The 22524-nt window shown below is 40.3% G+C and overlaps 1 protein-coding gene and 1 long non-coding RNA gene across 6 annotated transcripts in view; one reads left to right on the plus strand and one right to left on the minus strand.

Moving 5' to 3' along the window:
• CTNND2 (catenin delta 2) overlaps nucleotides 1–22524 on the plus strand; it is a 630539-nt gene that overhangs the window by 338461 nt on the left and 269554 nt on the right. For all 5 annotated transcript variants that reach the window (XM_088170959.1, XM_088170931.1, XM_088170938.1 and 2 more), the window contains one exon: nucleotides 13682–13854. In XM_088170959.1, the coding sequence (XP_088027085.1) occupies nucleotides 13682–13854 (173 nt within the window). The remainder of the gene's footprint in view (nucleotides 1–13681; nucleotides 13855–22524) is intronic.
• Nucleotides 263–21877, minus strand: LOC148225333 (uncharacterized). Its single transcript, XR_015805764.1, has 3 exons — nucleotides 21794–21877; nucleotides 1090–1215; nucleotides 263–992 (listed from the first exon to the last, which is right to left on the minus strand). It is a non-coding gene; the product is annotated as an uncharacterized LOC148225333 (long non-coding RNA).

Genomic DNA, 22524 nt, shown 5'->3' on the forward strand with positions numbered 1-22524 from the left:
CCAGCTTTCTCCCTTCTTGTGCTTTCTTGCCTTTTCTTAGTACCCCATCTTTCCCTAAACCACCCATTTCTATCCTACCACATCCTTGTTTTTTGCATCCTTTCTGTTTCAATTCCCATATTTTCTTTTATCTTCTTCCTTTATCTTTTGTTTTTTCACATGACATGCAATAAAGCCTCAGTGCTTGTCCCCAAAACAGGTGATCATTCATCCTCAGAGACAAAAGAACAACCCATCAACCCCCCCCCGCAACCCACCTCCATTTTCTGCATATAAGTGACCTTGTTATGCAGACTTTTCATATGATTTCCCATTAACTAGAAGCAAACCCAGATTGTGTACTGTTCTGTCAGGTTGGGAGTCCAGAGGTAACACTATGTAACATTGCAACTAAGGAATTTCTAATTTCCCCCCGTTTCTGCACAGCAGCCTACAGGCTGAATTTTTGTTTCAATGTGCTGTGACCTGTAACATGGATTTTCTTGGCATTTATTCATATCTGCAAGATGAAACATGCTTTTGTATATAAATTCCATACTGAATCACAGTATTACTTCCTATCTCTGAACTTGTCCTGTGATGAATCTGATTTTGCTATCTGTTGTCATTTAAAGCTGTGCAACTGACTTAAAATCCATGCCTAAGGAAAACAACCCCTCACAATCTAGCTTTAGTACTGTAGTACAAAACAGTAAAAAAAAAAAAAAAAAAAAAGGAGCGGGTAAAACATACATGGAGGGGGGGAATGGAAAGATGAGAGTCGAGACCAGGACGGCAGGAACAGGAACAATTAGCAGCAACATCAAAGATGGATAGGAGGTAATGATCAACTTGTAATGCTTAGTCTGTGTCAAACACAAAAATCGTTTACAGGCAACCAGGTGTTCCCTCATCCACTGCAGGAAGCAGCTACTGAAACTCGTTAGGAAATGACAGTGACTTATAGTAGCATCTGTAGGAGCAGAACAAAGAAAGGCTTTTGGCATCCGAACCTGCAGCACAAAAGAACATCAGTAAATGTTGTGCCTGTAGTACGGGCCAGGAAACAAATGCACCCACATCCCCACAGCAGACTGATAAACCACTCACCCTACTCCTGCCTCAGTGGCAATGCCAGTGCCTGCACACTCGGCACAGTCAGGAGTGCCAAGAGCCACATCATTCTGGGATCTGCAGATGCCAGCTTGTGAGCATAAGCATTGTGGAGATGCAGCCCTGGAAAAAGAGGTAGTTGGCTTGTTAGCCTATGTAAAGTGATGCATGTGGAAGAGAAAATTTTGGCAGGTATGGATTTGGGTTTGATTTCTGTTGTGCTACATGCAGTTTACACAGCTCTCAATCAAGTAGGATTTTTGTGACTTCTGTGGTAACACAGATTAGGGAGCTGCTTCCATTTTTTCCGTTCTGGCCTTATAAATGGAGAAATGCATTTTCTCAGGACAGTGTGAGCGCAGAGAGTGGTGCACATTTGTGCGGACACAGAGGGAGAACACAGAAGGTTATACTTTCTGCTTTATGGCAGAGGAGGTTTTGGCAGATGAAAAAGATTGTAATAAAATTTTGACCTTTTTGACTTACTTTTTAATTGACTTCTGAGGCAGAGCTAAACACATTCTGAACTCGCTCACCTCAGAGACCAAATAGTCATTTTCTTTTGTGGACAGAAAAGATTCAGGATTTAAGCCTGTCAAAGGTCTGGAAAAAATGGAGTTCTACTTTGCACGAGAAGAGGAAACCTGTTTTGTGCTAGTAGTTTAAGTTCATAGAACAGCATAATAGCATAATAGATCTGATGATATCTTTTGTATTAGATCCATATATCTGTGAGGGGTCTTATAGGCTTTTATAATCAGAAGCTGTTGGGCACTTTTTTTTTTTTTTTCCTCCAGCAGTCTAATTTAGGTCTATCAGAGGAGATTTGTCTGTTTGGTTTTTTTTCTGATAATGCATTCAGCTTCCATTGTGCATCATGTTTGTGTGATATCTATAAACATCTGATTTTATTTCCTAGCAATAAAAAGGGAATACATTAGTTTAGTACATTGATAGCAACTTTAGGCTGCACTAGGCACAGAGTGACTAGAAACACAATGTTCACAGCTGGTTTTCACAGGTATAAAAAAATTTCAAAAAATTAGGATTTAATAATGCAAAATATGTTCTTAACTTAGTTGCCCCTTTTTTCTTTTCTGCAAACAAAGTCCACACACCATTTTAAATGTAGCTATTCCTTTAAAAATTTAAGACTGATAATGAAAACACAAATTAAAAAATAATAATTTTAATGCCAAAACCCAATGTTTCTCAAATGGAAACATGGCAGTTCCTTCTGAGTTGGAGCTTCCTTCCTGTCTATGTTGCAATGTGTAGTGCCTCTTCCTGTATGCAAATTTCTTCTTCTGGTCACATTCACAAATGTATCTAATCCCATTAAGGAGCCCAGGCAGCTTCCTGTAGTTCCAGAGTAATATTTTAATAGAAAACAAGCTTGTGTTACAGTGAAGTGTTCTACCACTCCTAGTGTTGCAAAGATTCACAGAAACAGCATGAGAAAGGCTTGAGGATACTATTTTTCCTGTCTTCTGTAATGCAGAAATGTAATTTAGTTATCATCCTTGCTGCCCATCTTTTTCTTGTGTAGTGTCTATGTATTGCTCCAATAAAGCCCATTATCCTAATGGCCAGTGATAAATTACCTTGTTCAGAGACTATCTGATTTCGATATCTGCAGGGTTTAGCAAATAATTTCATAAAATATGATTTATCTTCTACCAAAAAAATTGTTTTAATCTTAAGGTCAATTAAAAACTCACATTAGTGGGGCTATCCTTGGTTTTAAACTCAGTTGAGGATAGCTTTTCTATTAAAAAAACCAAGAAAAACAAACAGAAGAAAAACAAAGACAAGGCAAGCTTCTGTATTCTGATCTTACATATGTATAGATCTATTCTTGCTTAGTGCATGTATTTCAGTCCTGGTCTCCAGCATTTTCAGTAATTTCTCTCATTAGTAATGGAACTCCAGATTTTTCCTGCTGTCAAACATTACTCAGTATTGCTTATGAAAGAAGATCTGTCTGGTTTTCCATTTCATACAAACATCTGGAGTAATGCTATGCATGATATGGTATAAAAGACAAAATACACATCATCTGACTAGTTAACACTGAAGTTACTATTATGTCAGGATTATTTAAGCTTTGCTATGTTACCTTATTCTATGAGGTTTAAAAAAAAAAAAAACCAGGATTCTTCCAGGAATCAAAAAAGAAATATTTACTGTTGCAGTGGAATGCAAACTAATTTTTTTCTATGCCCTTCAAGTCTTATGTTTTTCTACTACTTCTTGTGGACATTTATGGTGCTTTGCTATCCCTTGGAGAAGAGATTTATTATTTCAAATCCTAGAAGATGCCTCTGTTTCCTTCTTACAGTGTTGGCAGAAGTGTTACCTTGTGTAAAAAGCATAAGATAATCAGCATCTAATGAAACTAGTTTCTATTTCCAGTTCCCTTACTCTTGAAATAAAGTGTTCTTCATCTTTCTTTCCAATAGTAATTAGGTCAGAAGTAGAGTTAGAAGGGATATACTTGTATTGTTCACTTATATAATGGTATCAGCCTAGTTTTTGCATAATTTCTCCAGATATATATCATTTATAGAATTCTCGGATGAAAATGAACTTATTCCACACTTGTGAATGCATTCCACAAAATCCTATTTTCCAGCACCTAAGAATACGTTCTATAGCAGTACTAAAGCCCTTTTCTGTATTTGTAGGTAGAACATAGGCCTCTTAATGCTGGTAGAGCATGGCATTGCATATAAATTACTATCCTTTTTCTGTTAAACAAGTTTGTTGTCAGTGTACTCATTTTAGAATTGCTGCCTCTCATCTAAAGAGATGTGTTTGGTTCATAACAGGGGAGATGCTTGTGATTAAGCATTTAAAGTATTACCATTTATTTCTTCATTTTAAGTATGCAGTGGGTGTCCCCCCTCCTCTCTCCCCATGCCTTTTTTTGCCCTTCAACTTTCTTCCTTTCTAGGGTATGGAATTATTTTGCTATATTGCAGCCTTAGCATTTTTTCTTGTAATATAAAGCTATTGATATATTTAATATTTGATACCTCCTAGAAGGTAGATGTTGAATATTTTCCTCGACCTATTCTCGTTCTAGTCTAAGATTTGGAGGGAGAATGGGTGCCATGCTTATTACTGTTTTTATAGGAGAGCTGCTTGTTATCTTCTACTTGAGATCAGACTAACAGGTGCCTTGAAAACCCTTCTTTTTCTACAGTCTGACCAGTTGCAGCAGACAAGTTGCATTTTCAACTGCAGATCATAAATTTTGTCTTGGTTTAATCTCTCCCTTTTCTGTCTTTAATTAAGAAAATGTCTTCTTTTCATGATTGCCACAAAGTTCTGTCATCTAGTTCCCAAGGACTTTCCTCATTGCCCCATGCCTCTGCTAGTTTTGCCTTGGATTTCTCACAACTTCCCTGGAGACTAGAAAATGGAGAGGGTCTGTACCTATGTGGTATTGTCACTGCTTCTTGCCACCTACTGTGGTACTTGTGGGGCCTCCCTTCTGCTCACTCAATTCCTCTGCTTTCCAAAACCATCCTAAATCATCTTGGCAAGAGAGAGTTTCTTCAAAGAAAGTTTCAGATGGCCTCAAAAATAGGACACAGGGCAACAGAGGAGGTTAAAACAGACAAATAAGTGTTCCTTATCCTTCCGATTTGGAAGGAGAGTTTACTCCTCATTCCAGATGGAGCAGCTTAATTCTGGGAGCAGGACTTAGAAAACAGGATGCCAAAGAGTTTAGTATCACCAGGAATAGGTCTGTCCACCTTGTCATTAACTGTCATCACTTCTTCTCTAATGTAAGATATGGAAGGACACTGGCAGGTTACCATCAAAAGCTCTCTCTTGTTATGCTGATCTTTTTAAATTATCTATTCCTTCACAAAACTGGGCAACAAATATAACTCAGCTTTAGGAGGGGTTGGCAACTGCTTACTTGGAGTGCAGACACTTTAATGAACTAACAAAAAAATTGGTTGTAGGGTAGGAATCGATATTTTGCACTCAAACTAAATGACCTGGGAGGTGAAGAAACAAGTAAGTGATGAATTTTTTGTATTTGAGATCCTTAATTAGGCATATACTAACAGTTAGGAGGTGGTTCCTCTCAATGGGATGTGAGGCACCTCAACCTATTAACTCTGTAAATGAATGTTTAAAGGACATTAAAGGAGCTTTGCCAGTGTTTTTCTTTCAACTGTTATCCAAATGAGCAAAGCAGGTTGAAGAATGTGTGAAGTGATTAATTACACTAATTAAAAACACTTTATTTACACTTACTCTATAATTTATCATTACTACTTTTGTCAGTTGATCGAAGGTGAGTGAAATGTTGTTTATAATTGGTATGGGAGCTAATTAAATGGTCGTTCGAGCACGTTTTGGTCTATTTCCTTTGTCAATTAGAACTGGCATCGTAATAGATGACTGACCAAATGGAGATGTATAGCACAATAGTAGTGCTACACTTTACTACTTACTTGGAGAAGCAAATGGGAAGTCAACTGACTTTAAATCTCAAGGAGAAGAAAAATCCCTTCTCCTTTCACTTGCCTGCTATTTTTGTTTACAACTTCATATGAAAAACTCAGGTAACAAACCTGCAATTACCTCATGGAGGGTCACTAGGTAGATGTTTCTATTGTTTCTACTGTAATTTTTTTAGCCAATTCAGAGGTAATTATTGCACAGACTTGAAATACTGAATTAATCATACCCTTCTCTTGCAGTAATATAGCGCTGCATGTAACTTGTCATTATCTGATATTTATTTTATAATGGAACAACTACCAAATAATATATTACTGAATACTTGCTCCACAATAAATTCTGCTCTGTAGTGTAACACATTAATCTTGTTTCGTAATTCAGCCTTTTTATTTGTTTTGTTTGTTTCTTTTGGAGATTCATCATAGTACTGCCATAGTATTATCTTGAATTGTTAGATACTGTGAAGCTCAAATGTTTGAAGTATTCCCTAAGATACTGTGGTCTAAGAATTAGGAAACTGGAGCAACTTTTCAGATGTTTGACACGCAGACATTAGGGATAGGTTGTCAGTGATATCCCCAAGAGAGCAATTTCTGTTGTTTGTTTTTGGGAGTTCCTCCTTTACAAGAAACCCACATTCATCTGCCTATTTAGCTTTGTGACACAGCAATGGTGCTCCAATGTGAGTCAGAAAAAATACAAAAATCTTTGAGTATGTAATGGAGTTAATCCACACTCCTGCAACCTCCGCTTGCTCTCCTGTAGTTTAAATATGTATCACAAATAGTGCTTGTACTTTAATCTTATCAGACTTTCCCTTGGGAAACTGTCCTTAAGAAAAAAGGGGTCCAGCAAAGCTGGGCACACTTTAAGAAGGAAATCTTAATGGTGCAGGAGTAGGCCTTCTCTCCATGCCAAAAAATGAGCTGATGGGGGAAGCAGACCAGCCTGGCTGAAGAGGGAGCTTTTGCTGGAACTCAGGGAGGAAATGAGAGTTTATGACCTTTGGAAGAAGGGGTAGGCAAACTCCAGAAGACTACAAAGATGTCATTTGGTCATGCAGAGAGAAAATGAGAAAGGCAAAAGCTCAGGTACAACTCAATCTGTCAACTGCTGTGAAAGATAATAAAATGTGTTTTTATAAATACATTAACAACAAAAGGAGGGCCAAGGAAAATCTCCATCCATTATTGGATTTGGGCAGGAGGGGGAACATTGTCACCAAGAATGAGGAAAAGGTTGAGTTATGTAATGTCTTCTTTGCCTCAGTCTTTGTCAGAAAGACCAGTTATTCTCAGGACAACCAGACCCCTGAGGTGGTAGACAGGCACAGGGAGCAGAACAGACTTCCTTCAATGCAGGAGGAAGTTGTGAGTGACCTATTGTGCCACTTAGACACTCACTATATGGGGCAGGATGGGATTCAGCAGAGGGTACTGAGGGAGCTGGCAGAAGAGCTCACCAATCATTTATCATCGGTTATCATGATGGTTGACTGGGGAGGTCCCAGACAACAGGAAGTTGGCAGATGTGATGCCTGTCTACAGAAAGTGTTGGAAGGAGAAACTACAGGGCTGTCAGCCCAACCTTGGTGCTGGGGAAGATTATGGAAAAGATTATCTTGACTGTGATCACATGGCACATACCAGACGATCAGGGGATGAGGCCCAGCCACCCAGGTTTAGGAAAGGCAAGTCCTGTTCACCAACCTGATCTCCTTCTGTGAACAGGCAACCTGCCTTGAGGATGAGGGAAAGACTGTGGCTTTAATCTACCTGGACTTCAGTAAAGGTTTTGATACTCTCCCACAGCATTCTCCTGGAAAAACTGGCAGCCTATGGCTTGGACTGGTGCATTCTTTTCACTGAAAGAGTGGTTAAGCATTGGATAAAGCTTCCCAGGGAGGTGATGGAGTCACCATCCCTGGAAGTGTTCAAGAAACGACTGGAAGTGGCACTTAGTGCTGTGGTTTAGTTAACAAAGTGGTGTTCAGTCAAAGGTTGACCTCAATGATCCTGGAGGTCTTTTTCAACCTTAACAATTCTGATTCCATCATGTGTTTGTTTTTAAAACCTCACTAGTGATCTGGCACTATTACAAATATTACAAATCTAATAGGATGAGCTTCATTGCCCCCCCCATCTCTAATCAGTGTCAGCATACTGAAGCAGTCTCAGCACTTGGAAAATTGCTTAACTCCTAACATTGTTAAGCTCCTTGGAGCCCAAGTTCCTACTGGCTTTCTTATATGAGATACTCTTCTGGTTATGACCACCATGGGTTGTGATTCAGGTGAGCTCTGCTACTTGTGTGGTCACTAGACAAGTTCTTACCCTCAGGTAGAAGGGAAGAAAATATTTGATGACTCACTAACTTTGATTCCCAAACAAGATTCCTGTCTTTCCAACTAATGTTGGTGCTGATGTCTATTTTTTGTAATCTTTCACTGAAGCCTCAGTCAGCATTAATGACTGTTCATTGAATCAAGATTCAGTACTGTGTTGATGCACTTTGGTCTTTGCTGGTTTTGGTTTGATTTGGTTTTTTAACGAGAACAGTATAAGCAGGTACTGGGAAGTATCCCAGTAGTTGCTGTTCGCCATTTAAAATATTTTTGCTTGCAAATACTTGCCATTCAAGAATAACTTATTAAAAAATAAATTAAAAATTATTTTTTTAGACTGTGATTTGTTTCCTTGGTTTTGGTTTTTGTTTTTTACCCTGAATGCTCTAAGAAGGAAGAGGACATGGTCTGAAGAGACCAGAAGTGACAGACAAAATATTTTATTTTCAAAGAAAATATTGCTCTTGAAAAGTAAAAAGACGAATGTTTTCATAATTTCATTTTTTTCCTCACTTTTGACCCAGCCATGAATGATAATAGTAGCCTGGATTCTTTGCATCACTTTGTTTCCCGTAATCAACTCTTACTGAGATGTCCTTGAATTAATAATAATCTCATCATTTAAGACCACTCACTTCCTTAGTTTGGTTTTTAAATAGCAACATTGCACGTTATTGCAGCATTATGTGTTGTATATTCTGAAGGAAAAGCAGTGGCCCCTGAAGGAATCCTGCCAGTGTAGATCCCTGTCTCTCACAGGCCAGGGGGCACAGCACAGCCCCAGCTGTGCCATGGGGCTCACCCTGCAACCCATTTCCCCCTTGGCAGAAGCAGGCAGATGCTGTGGAAGCTCTCCTCTGCTGTGGTTTGTCTGGAGCCTGGAGCTCACCAGGTTACACTGATGGCCATATGCAGTGCTCTCAATGCCAAGAATCAGGCTGGTCAGTGCAGTGTCAGACTGTGTTTTGTCAAATACAGTGTGGCAGGAAAACAGCAAGTGTGGGCTTCAGTGCTGCTCTCTTTAGTTAAGGAGCACTGCCCGTGCTCCTCTTCCCCATTTGGCTTGAAGTAAGTGTGCAAGGTACTCTCAGGCCTTCCATATCTCTTAAACCAGTAAGTTTTGAAATACAAAACATAATAGCCGTATAATAACCAGCATAACTGCCAGTAAGAGGAGTGGGTAATATAAACTAAGGGAAAGAGCTTCACAGAAAGCCCCTCTCCTCACTGTCTGAATGGGAGAGTCATTTTCCTCTAACCCTGTCATACCTGCCAGCACCTGGGCCTCCAAGCCACAAAATAAATTCCTGTTTCCCTTCTCTGATTCCTAGAAAAATGCTCTGCTCCCCATCACCTCTGAAGTTTCTTTGTGGGTGACTCCTTGATGTAAGCATTTCGTCCATCTACATCTGTTTTCTTGTCTGGTCTTTTCTGTGCTGCAGAAGTTTTTCCCCACTTAAGTGCAGTTTGTGTCTCAAGCAAGACACCATCCTCCCCCTCTCCTTCCAGCTCCTTTCTGAGCTGGATTACAGAGGCCAAGGTGAGCAACACAGGTAGGCTTGCACACTGTTCTGCTCAGGGTTAAGAGGAAGGTATTGTCTGCAGTATCTGCCCTCCAAACTGGAGACAAGTTAAAGAGTTGATTGCTGTAACTCACTCCATCATTTGAAGTTCAGTCCACAGTGGTGTCTGTTGCAGTATGATGGCTCTGACTTAGTTTCCTGCATTTTCACTCTTCCCTCTACTATTTTAATAAAGGAGGAGAGAGGAGAGTGGCACAAACTGAATCAGTGAAAAATTGGTACTATCAACCCTGAATAATCCAACATCAGTATTCTTTAACAAGGATTTTTTTTTTAATGTAGTGGTGAAAACATAAGAGAGAACAGGTATTTATATCTTCCCCACACTCTCAAATAGAAATAACATAGTACACAATTTTAAAACAATACTACAGATCATCGATATCTGCTATACGAAATCTTATGAAGCCTGAAGTGGTTGTTTTAAATTGAACAACTGCAGTAATTATGTCTCATTAAGGGAACCACTAAGAGTGAATTGTGCTGGCAGTTAACCAGTGATTTCTAGTGCATCGCTGAAAATAGAGGATTTCCAGCTGCCTTAACTCTTCTGAAAGCAAATGAAAAATAGTTGGATTAATGTTTTCTTATACTAACATAACAGAGTTTAAATTCTAGTCTGGAAGAAATGGTAGATTATTGTCAAGAACCATCAGTGTACAGGACATAAACTTCTCTTCTAAGTGAGCTGCAGGCTCTTCAGAAGGTTTGGTTTTACCTTCAGATTGAAATCTCAAGAATGTTAATGAGAAAAGCAATCTATCTTTTGCCTATCAGACAAGGTGGGACTGCTTGTAGTCCCTGAAAAACAAAGTCGTGTTTTGTCATGGTCACATTGATTGATGTCAAATGTATCTTCTAGTTTGTATGCTTTATTTAGGGCTTTGCTATTTACAGGTGAGCAGCCACTACTCCATTCTACAGTTGCCTGGGCTTATTTAAAATTCTAGGCTTATTTAAAATACATCTGTCTGATTGTAATTATTGAAATGTATGTACGTTTTAATTGTTCATTACTGCTTGTTAAGGTACAAAATAAAAACTGCTAAATAAAACCAATATTTTAGTGAACTTCAAACTATGTGTGCCAAACTTTTTACATTTTTTTTTCAAGGGGTTGGATAAGTTTCTTTAAGTGCATGGCAGTGTTTAAACTAAATGGTGCAGGGAACCCATGTATGTGTTTCTAGCTGGCAATGTAAATCCCCTAGTGAGCCACAGTAATATGAAAGCAGCACTTGAAAGCCAGATGCAATGAAAATTTAAACATATTGCGTTCATAGCATGTGATAGTTTAATCATTATTTAAGCTTTAGAAATGTCACAGCATAATTACTTTCAGAATGAGTACAAACACTTTCATGCACAAAATTGCTTTCTTCTTGCAACTTTTGCTTCTCATGGGGAAGTTATGCTTTTGTGAAATTTCTGACCTTGATCTTGTTCATCACTTGATCACAGAAAAATACTCAGTGAAAATTTAAAATCCAAAAGATTGAAATAAACCCTACAGATCTTTTTAGAACTAAGCATGTATTTTCTTTATACTCTTAAAATAAAAAATAAGTCTGTGAAAGTATTTCTTTCATTAAAGAAGAAATTTTGCAACAAAACCAGTTAAATGGAAAATGCTAAATAAACCCTATTTGCAGAGCCAGGGAATGGAAAGTAGCAAAGGCTGGATTTATAAGCATCCATAGAGGATTAAATTCAGCCCTCCTGTGGATGTGACACATTTTTACTGGCCTCACAGCATACATGGAACTCTACCTCCTTCTGTACTTGCAAGGAAAATACAGGGTCCAGAACTTACTTGATTTTGCAGTATAAATTGTGTTGATATGTAAAATAGTGTCAAAATCCTAGTCTACGTTTAGATGCAAAAACTTCTTTATATAGCCTACTATGATTTGTTTATAATATGAGCGCTTCAGGTTGGATTTGGAAAATAGCAGTTATAATGGTTCTGCCATTTCTGAGAAATAGGCTAGAGGAAAAAATACTCTCTGTGTAATTCGGGGGTGGGGTTGTTTGCACATTTTCTAAGTGGAAATCTTTTTGGAACAGCTTTACATCCTCATAGCAAAGACTTAAAGGTCATAAAAACTGCCTTTGTATCAGCAATGTACTGGAAGTTATTTCTGGTAAATTCATTGGAATTTTTTCATTGTGAGTCTGTTTAAAACGGAACTTATCACATGTTCTGTAGGAGCAAAATCACTGTAATCATTTCACATCTCTTAAAGCTTCTGTCACTTTTTGTGCTCTCGTGAGCTTGTTAGGGGTAACCGGAAGATGAACCTGCCATCCCTGCAGAGCCACTGAGTGTGCTATAGATGGCAGCTGTTGGGTTGAGGGTAACCTATGCAATGGCCAAGGTATAACCCTTTTTCCTCCTCTTGTATTTCACTTACTGGGCCCAGACACTGAAAGAGACTGATATCAATGAAAAGAGAGACAGGATTAAGTGTCTATTCTTTAATGTAGCTCTCTGTGTATCATAGAATCATAGAATGACAGAATGGTTTGGGTCAGAAAGAACCTTTAAGATCATCTAGTTCCAATCCCTCAACCATGGACTGGGACATCTTCAACTAGCCCAGGTTCCTCAGGGCTCCATCCCACCTGGCCTTGAACACATCCAGGGATGGGTTATCCACAGCTTCTTTGGACAACTTGTGCCACTTCTTCACCACCACAGGGAAGAATTCCTTCCCAACAGCTAATCTAAAGCTACTCTGTCAATGTGAAGCCACTGTGCTGTCCCTACACGCCCTTATAAAAAGTCTCTCTCCATCTTTCTTATCAGTTCCCTTCAGGTGCTGGAAGGCCACAATTAGGTCACCCTGTAGCCTTTACTTCACCAGACTCAACAATCCCAATTCTCTTAGCCTTTCATCCTAGGAGAGGTGCTCCATCTAACTTAGTGTCCCTCCTCTGGACTTGCTCCAACAGATATTCTTCCTGTACTGGGGGCCCTAGAGCTGGATGCAGCACTGCAGGTGAGATCTCACCAGAGCAGAGGGGCAGAATCCCCTGCCTCACCCTGCTGCCCACACTGCTTTGGATGTAGCCCAGGACACATTTGGCTTTGTGGGCTGTGAGTGCACATGGCTGGGTCATGTCCAGCCATTCCAGCACTCCCAAGTCCTTCTGGGTAGAGCAGCTCTGATCTCTTCATCCCCCAGCCTGTGTTGATACCAGGGGTTATCCCAACCCAGGAGCAGCACCTTGTACTTGGTCTTGTTAAACCTCATGAGATTCCCAGGCACCCACTTCTCAAGCTTGTCCAGGTCCCTCTGGATGGCAGCCCATCCTTCAGGTATGGCAACTGCACCACTCAGCTTGGTGCCACCTGCAAATTTGCTGTGGGTGCACTTGATTCCTGTGTGGAAAAATTTGCTACGTGCATGTGGTAAGCTAAATCACTTGTATGTGAACCTAATGAAGATTAGAACATGTTTTAGTTTCACAGAACTTCTAAATAACTGTGGAAAGTGTTCATGGTCCTGACATGCCCTTCAGTCTGGCAGCCCCAGTTTAGGCTTGCAGCCTGTACTTGGCTCTTCTGCTGTGCAGTACTGTGGTAGGGAAGATAAGATAGCTGAAAAATAGTTGTCAAAGATTCACTGAGATCAGGGTGTGTCCTGCATGATGAGAAGATCAATTAATATTTTAAAGGCTGCCATCCATCCCTACAGGCACCAAAGTATTACATCACTTTGTGTACAGGACAGTGGCAGTAATCGATAGATCTAATATGCTGGGGGCTCGGGGAGGGACAAGTTAGCATTTCCCAGGCAGAATGACTGTATATAATTAAGAGAAATAAACAAGGCTTATCCTTAGGGGAAAAAAAACCTTCCTCAACTATTCTATGTTGAAAAGCGGGAGTTCTTTATCAAATAGTATGGTTGGATTTGTTGAGGCATAGAATTTCTTCACCAGTCAAAACCATACACTTCTTGTAAAGAAAGCAATGAGATCTTTTGCTTGAACATGATGACTAAGTAGTATGGAAAAAAAGTAATGCATGTATTTTTATTACTGAAAAGATAAATTCTGAAAATGTGAAGCCAGATGCACCTGATAATTTCAAGACTCACTTGATAGATAATACAGGTATGTTCTTTCACTGAGGCTTTCTGACTGCTCTCAAATCCTGTCCCCACAGGGCCCAGCCTCCTCTCTCAGAGTGCACTCCAGCTCAATTCCAAACCTGAAGGATCCTTCCAGTACTCAGCCAGCTACCACAGCAACCAGACCCTGGCCCTGGGTGAAACAGCATCTGCCCAGCTCCCGTCCCGTAGCAGTCAGGCCAGAGGTGCCATCCAGAGCTACAGCCAGGTATGTGTCCTAAGCAATCATAGTCTCTCACACCTGAAATTGTGCGGAGTAGCTCCCAGGAAAGAGCTGTTCGGTGCTTCCCACATCTGAAATTCTGCCTTCACTTTCTGTCTTGTTCAACACACCTGCAGCAGGGTGGAGTTACCACCTTGATTTTTTAAAATCTCTGGTGGGTTGACTTGCATAGTAATAAAGTAATCCTGATTAACAAGAAGATCTGAATGCCAGATTTACTTACTTGCTTGCATATATATTTTGGTAGTAGCATGTTCAAGCATTTAATTTTCAAAGCGAATTTTTGTGACTATGCTGATTAGGAGTCCATCCTAAAGTCTAGGACTTGCCAGCATTGGTCTGAGCACATTAGCAAAAGCAGTAAGTGCCAAGAAATAGAAACAAAGCTAGGCTGACACCAGATGTGAAACCTGCCTGAGATACTATGCAATACATGGTGCTATGGCCTCATCTCAAGTGTAAGAAACACTTTTTTCACCACATATTGTAGGAAAGTCGCTGCTACATTTGAAACATTTTGAAAGATTGTCTCAGATACTCCTGAAAACTTTGTAAATCCCTCTACCTGTCTAAACCATCCCTCCTGGCTCTGACGTGCAGTCCTCACCTTCTGTGGTTTTTGCTGTGACATCAAAGCCTCTCAGTAGAAAGTTAAACTTCAGTTTAGACAAAAATTTCAAGAAGCGTTCATGCCTCTATACATAACAAAGTCTACCTGGGTTGCATTGGTCAGCACAGGTTATTTTCTCTGTTTAGATGCTAACCATCCTAGCAAAGCAGATCATCTCAGTATGATACCAGGACATTGTGCAGTTCAGGATTCTGTAAAATAGAGTAGTTATTTGAATTTCAAAGCCTTAAATTGCTAAGAGATTTCAAGTATTAGAGTCATTGCAGAGTTTGTGAGATACTGAGAGACATACAATATTCTATTCTCTCAATTTGCTCAGAAAAGCTCCCTATTCTCTAAGATGGAAAAATGAAATAAAGCACAGTTAAATTAAATTTCTGATTGGGTAGGTACTTTTTTTTTTTTCTATAGACTCTTTTACACTGAAAAAGACCTCTAAAACCAGAGTCCAAATATTAACCCAGCACTGGCCATGAGTGAATCATGTCCCCAACTGCCACATCTGCATGTCTTCTAAATACCCTCAGGGATGCTGACTTTGACAACCGTTTCAAAAAAATTCTTCCCGATGTTCAACCTGAACCTCACCTGATGCAGCTTGAGGCCATTTCCCCTTGTCCCGTTGTTGGTTGCCTGGGAGAAGAGAACAACCTCCACCTGTGTACAGCCTCCTTTCTGGCAGTTGTAGAGAGCAATAAAGTGTCCCCTGAGCCTCCAGGCTAAACAACTCCAGCTCTCTCAGCTGCTCCTCATAGCACTTGTGCTCCCTGAGACTCTTCACCAGCTCTGCTGCACTTTTCTGGACATGCTCCAGCACCTCAATGTCTTTCTTGCACTGAGAGATCCAAAACTGGACACAGGATTTGAGGTATGGCCAGGGGGACGATCACTGCCCTGGTCCTGCTTCACCTTGTTGAAGCTCATACAGCTGGCCTCAGCACATCCATGCAGCCTGTCCAGATCCCTCTGCAGAGCCTGCCTACCCTCCAGCAGATTAGCACTCCCAGACAGCTTGGATTTTTTTCTGCAAACTGATTGAAGGTGCACTCCATCCCCTTGTCCAGGTCATTGATAAAGATATTAATGCATCTCTATGGGGAATTGCACTTGTGGCAGGCCACCAACTTGATGCAGCCTTTCACCATCATTCCCTAGGCCCAGTCACGCAGCCAGTTTTTTACCTTGTGAAGAGTGTCCCCAGCCATACCATGGGCTGCCAGTTTCGCCAGGTGGAAAATAGGTTTTTTGTGGAAAATTGTGTGATCTGGAATTGTGCTTTTTAAAAAGCATCATACCCTGGGGGTTAGCCTGAAAGACAGCGATGCAGTCTTTAAGGAGGCTGGAAAAATAAGATGATGGAAATGGAGCAGGTTATGAGAACAGAAACAAAAGCAAAGTAGAAGTGAGAGGGGGAGGAGAAAGAATCTTTTTAAAAAAAAAAAGTCAGGAAGGAAAATTGTGCTGTTTTGTAGAGGTTAAAAATAGATATATCATTAATATAAATTTTATTATACTCATTGATAGATAAAGATGAATTTATGGAGGGGAAAATAATTATGTAGATTTTTTTCATTGAAATTACACTGATGACACTGATCAGATTGCTTAGATCTGAGAAGATCTCATGAACTATCAACTTCAGAGAACTGATTTCCTTCAGAAAGGTAATTAGTAAGTTAGAAAGGCAACATTTCCAATCCTTTGTTTTTCTTGGTATGAGAGGACAGAAAATAGATTTTCTTCTTACTTTCCTCCACATTGTAGGGTAGATATTCCTGCAGAAAAACAGTTCAGAGAACTTAATAATTTTTCACACCATGATGCTGCAAAGGATGCCTGACAACTTCAGATGAATTAAAATATATTTTGAAAATACTAACAAACTGCCATATAAACTATGAATTAATATCATTAAAAGTATATAAAAGAGGTTTTAAAAGAGGTAAACAGGAGGAGGAAAATTCAAAAGTCAAAATTAAAAAATTCTGAATATGACCACTGCTGATCCTACAATTACAAGGAAAAAATGTCAGTCCTAAGAATTGTTTTGCTATACTTATTATAATTAAAATAAGCCTCAGGAGCTGAAACTTCTCAGATTGGGATAATTTCCTTTGGTATTTGTGTGCAAGGAATATAGCTATCTCTCAACATGAATGATAGTCCAAATGCTTGCAAAATAAATGTAAATAGTCCCAAGGCCAGCTGTGACAGCAAGAACAATTTGTGAAAATGCAATTGTATAAAAAAGAGAAACTAATTAGTCTTGGGACTTCCTGTATAGTGTTGCAAAGTGCAATCTAACATTTTTGTCAATTTAGTGGAGTTCATTATAGATCATAGAGTTTTTCCAGTGCTTTGCCTACTTTAGAACACAAAACTTGTGTCTTCTAAATACAACTGGGATAGGATTTCTTAGCAAAAATTGCTTCTCTGGCAGGGAATTACTCTGCTTCCCTACTGCTTTTCAAACTCAGTGTCCAACCAGGCTTAGTGCACCCTTGAGAATTATCATCTTATGTTGCAGAGATATCAAAGGAGTATAAAACATAGCATGTACTAAAAAGAGTTGTTTTCCACATGCTCTGCCATGTGTTTGCAAGGGGACAGGAAAGGAAGTTTACATTCTGGATGAGGACTTGTTTAGCTGTTGGTAATGCTGCAGTCTTTTCAGAGGCTGTGGCAGAAACACAGGTATATCCCTACTGTGTTTTATCCTGTGTACCTGATGCTTTTGGACTGAATAAGCTGGCACAGAATTGGGAAAACTTAAAAACAAAAAAGTAGATGGAAATTATAGGTGATTGAAAAGTCTTGAAAACCCATTTTACAGTTAGTGTTCTAACTTGTGTCCTTTTACCTATAAACAAGTCATAAGTTTGTCATTCATCAGACCACCACACCTCACTAGCAAACAAGTGCTAGAATGCATTAATTTTTTAAGCAGAAACTGCATACTAGCCACAAGGTAACAGGCTGCTTTATAACCTACCCAGACAAAAGCTAAAGTAAAAATTGCCCTTCTGGTAGGTATGGCCAATGACAATATGTTTAAATCCAGATTCCAAATATAAATGTAAGAATTTTTCTGTCATAAAGGAAACAAGATGAAATCTTAAGATAGATTACTCTTATTATGGCACTCGGAAAACAATTCACTAGCAGAGATTATGGCAGTGGAAATCTGCAATGCTGCTTTGATTCTACCATAAATAATGACTGTAGCTTCCACTGCTGCTTTAAAAACAGACATGGACCATCTCTGGACACTCTGAAAAGATCTCACACAATGCTGTTTGTGGATGTAGAAGGCTACAATTAAATACCTTCATCTATCTATATGTATGACCTTTGAGAGCAGGATCAGGTAGGCTGACAAATTTTCCTAATAGTGTTGGAATTTTGGAATGGAACAATGGAACAAAATCAGGAGAAAGAGATGGAATAGGCCATATTTGATGGATCCAGAGGTATAGTCTGCCATCTGTTATTGTATAGGCGCATTTGAACATAGGTAGCATCCTCGTAGTCAGGTCAGGAACTTACAAGTTATATTAAAGCAGTCCTGCAGAAGAAAGGCCTTTCTATAGGTCCTGCCCAAAGACTGAAGGGTGCATCCCAAGACTAAAGAACATTATGCAATTTCCATGCCCTCTTGTACCCTTTGTTAGAGTGTTGATAGAGGCACTGGACCGCAGCACAGTGATGCCTTGAGTGAAGCCTTATGGAAGGTTCTTTGGGCTGACAGGCAAAAAGCAGCCCTCAACAGCCTGGCAAGTCTAGCAGTCTCTGAAAAGGCTCAGAGCATCACTGAGACTGTGAAACTGAGCTTGCACCCGTGGAATGTCTCTAGAAAACCCTAGTAAGGATGAACAAGTTTTCTGCCTAAAGCTACTGACACACAGCAATATTTAAAAGCCACAGGGGCCTGCAGGGGGGGTTTTCTACACAACTTGGAAAATCCTCCCTAAAATCAAGAGAAAGGATCTCCTCATGAACCACAGTGTACTGTATATGACTATGTTAGTATTCAGCAGATGGGACCTTGTTTGAGATTTTAAGGGCAAAGAGATCCAGAGAGCAAAACGGGCTGAAAACTGGTGCTGGCATTTACTGCTAAACTCAAGTTCATCCAGACCTAGTAAGATGGGCATGCAGACGTATTCAAACCTCTGGGAGCAATCTACAAGAATCAATATACTGATTCACAGTTAGCAGCTGACCCCAAAGTTTCATGTTAAATTGTCTAGCCGTTTTGTAATTCCTTATCCATGAAAAATTTTCTGCAGAATAAATAAGTCAACACAGTTATTTGCCCCTCTCAATTCTATTCTCTAGTGCAGAAATCTTATGTTGCAGTCTTTTATTTACTCTTTCTTGGTTAAAGTTCCAGTTTAAATTATCAATTGGATTGAAAAAAACAAACAAAAAAACCAGTAAACCCCCCAAAACCCCCAAAACAAAAAATCCCCACACTAGAACAACCAAACAATTAAAAAACAAAACAAAACAAAACAAAAAAACAAAAACAAAAACAAAAAGCAAACAAACAAAAAAAAAAAAACCACACCAAAAAAACTAATTTCCTGGAATTCAGAGCATTAAATGCTTGAATGAACAGGCAAACAACAGTCAGACTGTTCTCTAGTCTCCTATAACCTAACTGGATATCCCCAATAATTTTCTGTATGAAGCTCTAAAGACACTGTTTTGCATCAGTAGAATATTATCTTAGTAACATTAAATTGGAAAGAAAATATTTTTATAGCTGCGTTAATTTCTCATGGTTTTTTTCACACATTCCAGCTTCTAAAACGGATATACCAGAATCCATATATTGAATCCAAATAAGCAAGGCTACTTTTCGTTGGGATGCCAGGGAAATTAAACCCCTGTGTCTTGAATAGATATTCATGGGGCTGTAGTAAGAAAATCCATGATTTTTATTCACATCTATGAAAAAGGCTGATGGTAAAGAATGTAGTTACTGAGAAGCAAATATGCTCTTAGTTTATTAGCTTAAACACAGTTTTGTTATCAGGTTGACAAAAATAATGAATAAATGGAAAAAAATAAGGGAAAAATACCATTGTAATTCATTCTTCTGTATAAAGTATGTCACATTGCAGGGTGAACAATGATGTGTCTTTATGTCTGTCTTAAGCCACGGACAGGGAGAAACAATGAAAAACTAAACCACATTTTGTCTCTGAAAACGTGTGGAGAATGGTACTGCACACTTAGCCCTTTAAGAAAACCTAAGAATCTCATGGTACATTTAAGACAGGTCTGAGATTAGTCACATCCTAGAAAATACTGCATGCTAATGTTTTCATTGCAATCTGTTCATCCATAAGTTCTCTCCTTCACACAGAGCAAATGCTTAGCTTTTTAGGAAGTGCTATACACTGCATTTTTAATTAAGCATTTAATTATTGTGTCCCACCACTACACCTTGTTTCCTACAACAAATCATCATGAAATGGGATTTTTGGGGTTTTTTTTTGAATTAGTGCTTGCAGAATGCCTGCAGCTTTATAGAGATTTATTAGGAATATGGGATAATACTGGTTTACTTGAAATTAATTAGTCTAAATCCTTGACACAAGAAGCAGTGTAGAAGTAGATTAGAAAAATAAATATTGTATATATGATGACTGCTTGCCTAAAACCCTTAGGATCAACAGCAAACTGTTAAAGTTACCAGTGTGTTGAAGAAGTAACTGGTGCACTGATAATATTACAGACAACATTGTTTAGTACAATATTATTATTATTATTATGCCACTTAACAGTCCAAAAAGTTAAATTTATTAACAAGTATCAATTGATAACGTAGCTAGGTTGAATGACATTTTGTTATGTGCAAAATTTGCTCTGCCCATGTTGTCTTAAACCATGCCAGCCTGTTTTTGTTTAATGAAAGCTGTTACCATATAGTTTAAACCTGGAAAATGAAAACTGTACTCCTGTCAAATACATTATTGGACAGTCAGCTGAAGATTAGTCCTTCTTTCCAGTTTAAAGCATATACGGTAAGTAGCTCAGCATGAAAATAGCATTTAAAAGTTCACTGATGTTCCCAGTTTTCCTTCCTGGTTTTTGTTAGGAGCCTTTCAAATGAGCAGCTTTAGCTTGTTGACCATTTATGAAAATGTCAAGGCTTGTACATGAAGCTGTGGTGTTTGTTACTCGCTGCTGCAATCTGAACAGTTCAGCTCAAAAGAGAGCAGCTACTTCCATCTGTGAGCCCCTTGCTCACCTGGCAGTCACCATACAGAGCACCTGGAGGGGAACAGTTTACATTTCATTTATGTGCAAAGCCTTTGCTCTGTGAGGTGCAAAACCTCTCAAAGCCACGGAGGTTTTCGTCTGGCAGTGCTCCCTTGAGAAGCCTGAACAATGTCAGTGCTGGTAGCTTCTTCCATGCTACTAACAACTGGGAGCAAAGCTCCAGGAGCTTCTCCAAAGCTTTGTTTCTTGTCTCTGTCTAGGAAAATACATATTCTTCCCCCAGATACAAAGCATTTAAAATGAGGGGCAGGCTCCAAAAGTAAAAAGAAAGAGACAGAAACATTTCCAGTGGGCATACATAGGAAGAAGTACAGATTTCTGGCATTTTGAATCTTATTTTTTGCTCTGATTAGTTACGTTGTCCTCAGTTCCTGACCAAATCTTATATTGAATATCCTAGTGCAAATAAATTTCATACTAAGAACATTGTGCTTTTGCCCTCTTGTTTTTTTTTATAGGATGCTACTGAAAAACCACATTGCTATTCAATGTAAAACAATGCTGCTGTTGGCATTCACAACACCTCTTCGAATTGAGTCACAAAATTCATTATTCACATTTTAAAGCTTCTTCTGGCTAAAGGAAATCAGTAGCTGAGAGGTGTGCGTGTGTGTTTGGGCAAAGCACCGGTCAGACTATGCTGTCAACTCCGAGGATCCAGAGCATTTTCTGAGGTTTCAAGTAAATCCCCTGCATAACCAGAAAAAAAATAGTATCTGAATCCAACAGTGCATCTTCCAACAGAGCACTGAGCGCTCACTCACTGCGGGGTGCAGTTATGAGAGGATTTTAATGTTACCAGACTCACAGAGTCTAAGATCCCCTATGAAAAAAAAAAAAAGGAGAGCCGCCTGTGTGTGAGGGCAAGCTCTATCCTCTACGGTTTCAGAAGCGGCTCAGGCACAGAACCGAAATTTCTCATAGGCAGCATCTCCCGAGGATTTTCTCTCGCTCGCTCTTCCCAGCCCCCCTCAATTACTGGTCTTACAGGGGACTCACCGCTGCCTTGCCCGCGGCCAGCGGGTCGGTGCAGGGAGCTCTCTCCCTCCTTCCCTATGCAGATTCTCCGCTGGATGCGGCCCGGCCCCCGCAGCTCCTCCCGTACCCCCCGCCCCCTTCGTGCCGCGTAACTAAGTACGAGGCGGCCGCTCTCCCTGCTGCCGGGGGGCCTTGGCGTGCACCAGCCCGGGCTTCCCCTCCCTCCCTCCGCCCCTTCACCGAGGCCGGGGCCGCAGGGGGCAGCCAACTCCTGGTGCGGTGCCGCTCCGCTCCTCCTAGGGACGCAGATTGCTGGCAACCGAGGAAAGTTGCTCCATTAAAGGCTTTTCCGAGGCTTCGGCCGCTCTTCTCTAATGTATGCAGAATAAAGGGGCGCGGGTGTATATATCTGTGTATATGTACGTACGTAAGTATCTGAGCCGGGGCTAAACCCTGCCTGGTTTCGGGGTCGGCAGGCGAGCGCGTTCCGGAACCGGAGCCCCGGAGCGCTGTGCCCCACGGCCGGGTGCCGGCTTCAGCCGTCGGGAGGAGTTTCGACGCCTCTGGGCCCGAGCCGGCGGCTGTTTTTTCCCTGAAAATGCTTTAGCAGATTACTGACTCCCGTAATCCCGCGGGCGCCGGGTGCCGGCCTGGTTCGAGGTCAGAGAGGGGCTGCGTGCGGTCGGGGGCTGTTCCGGCCGGCGGGCCCGCACCGCCCCGCGCAGGGCCGGGGGAGCCGGGCGCCCGCCGCC

Source organism: Sturnus vulgaris, chromosome 1 (assembly GCF_052056855.1).
Source record: "Sturnus vulgaris isolate bStuVul1 chromosome 1, bStuVul1.hap1, whole genome shotgun sequence".
Taxonomy (NCBI): domain Eukaryota; kingdom Metazoa; phylum Chordata; class Aves; order Passeriformes; family Sturnidae; genus Sturnus; species Sturnus vulgaris.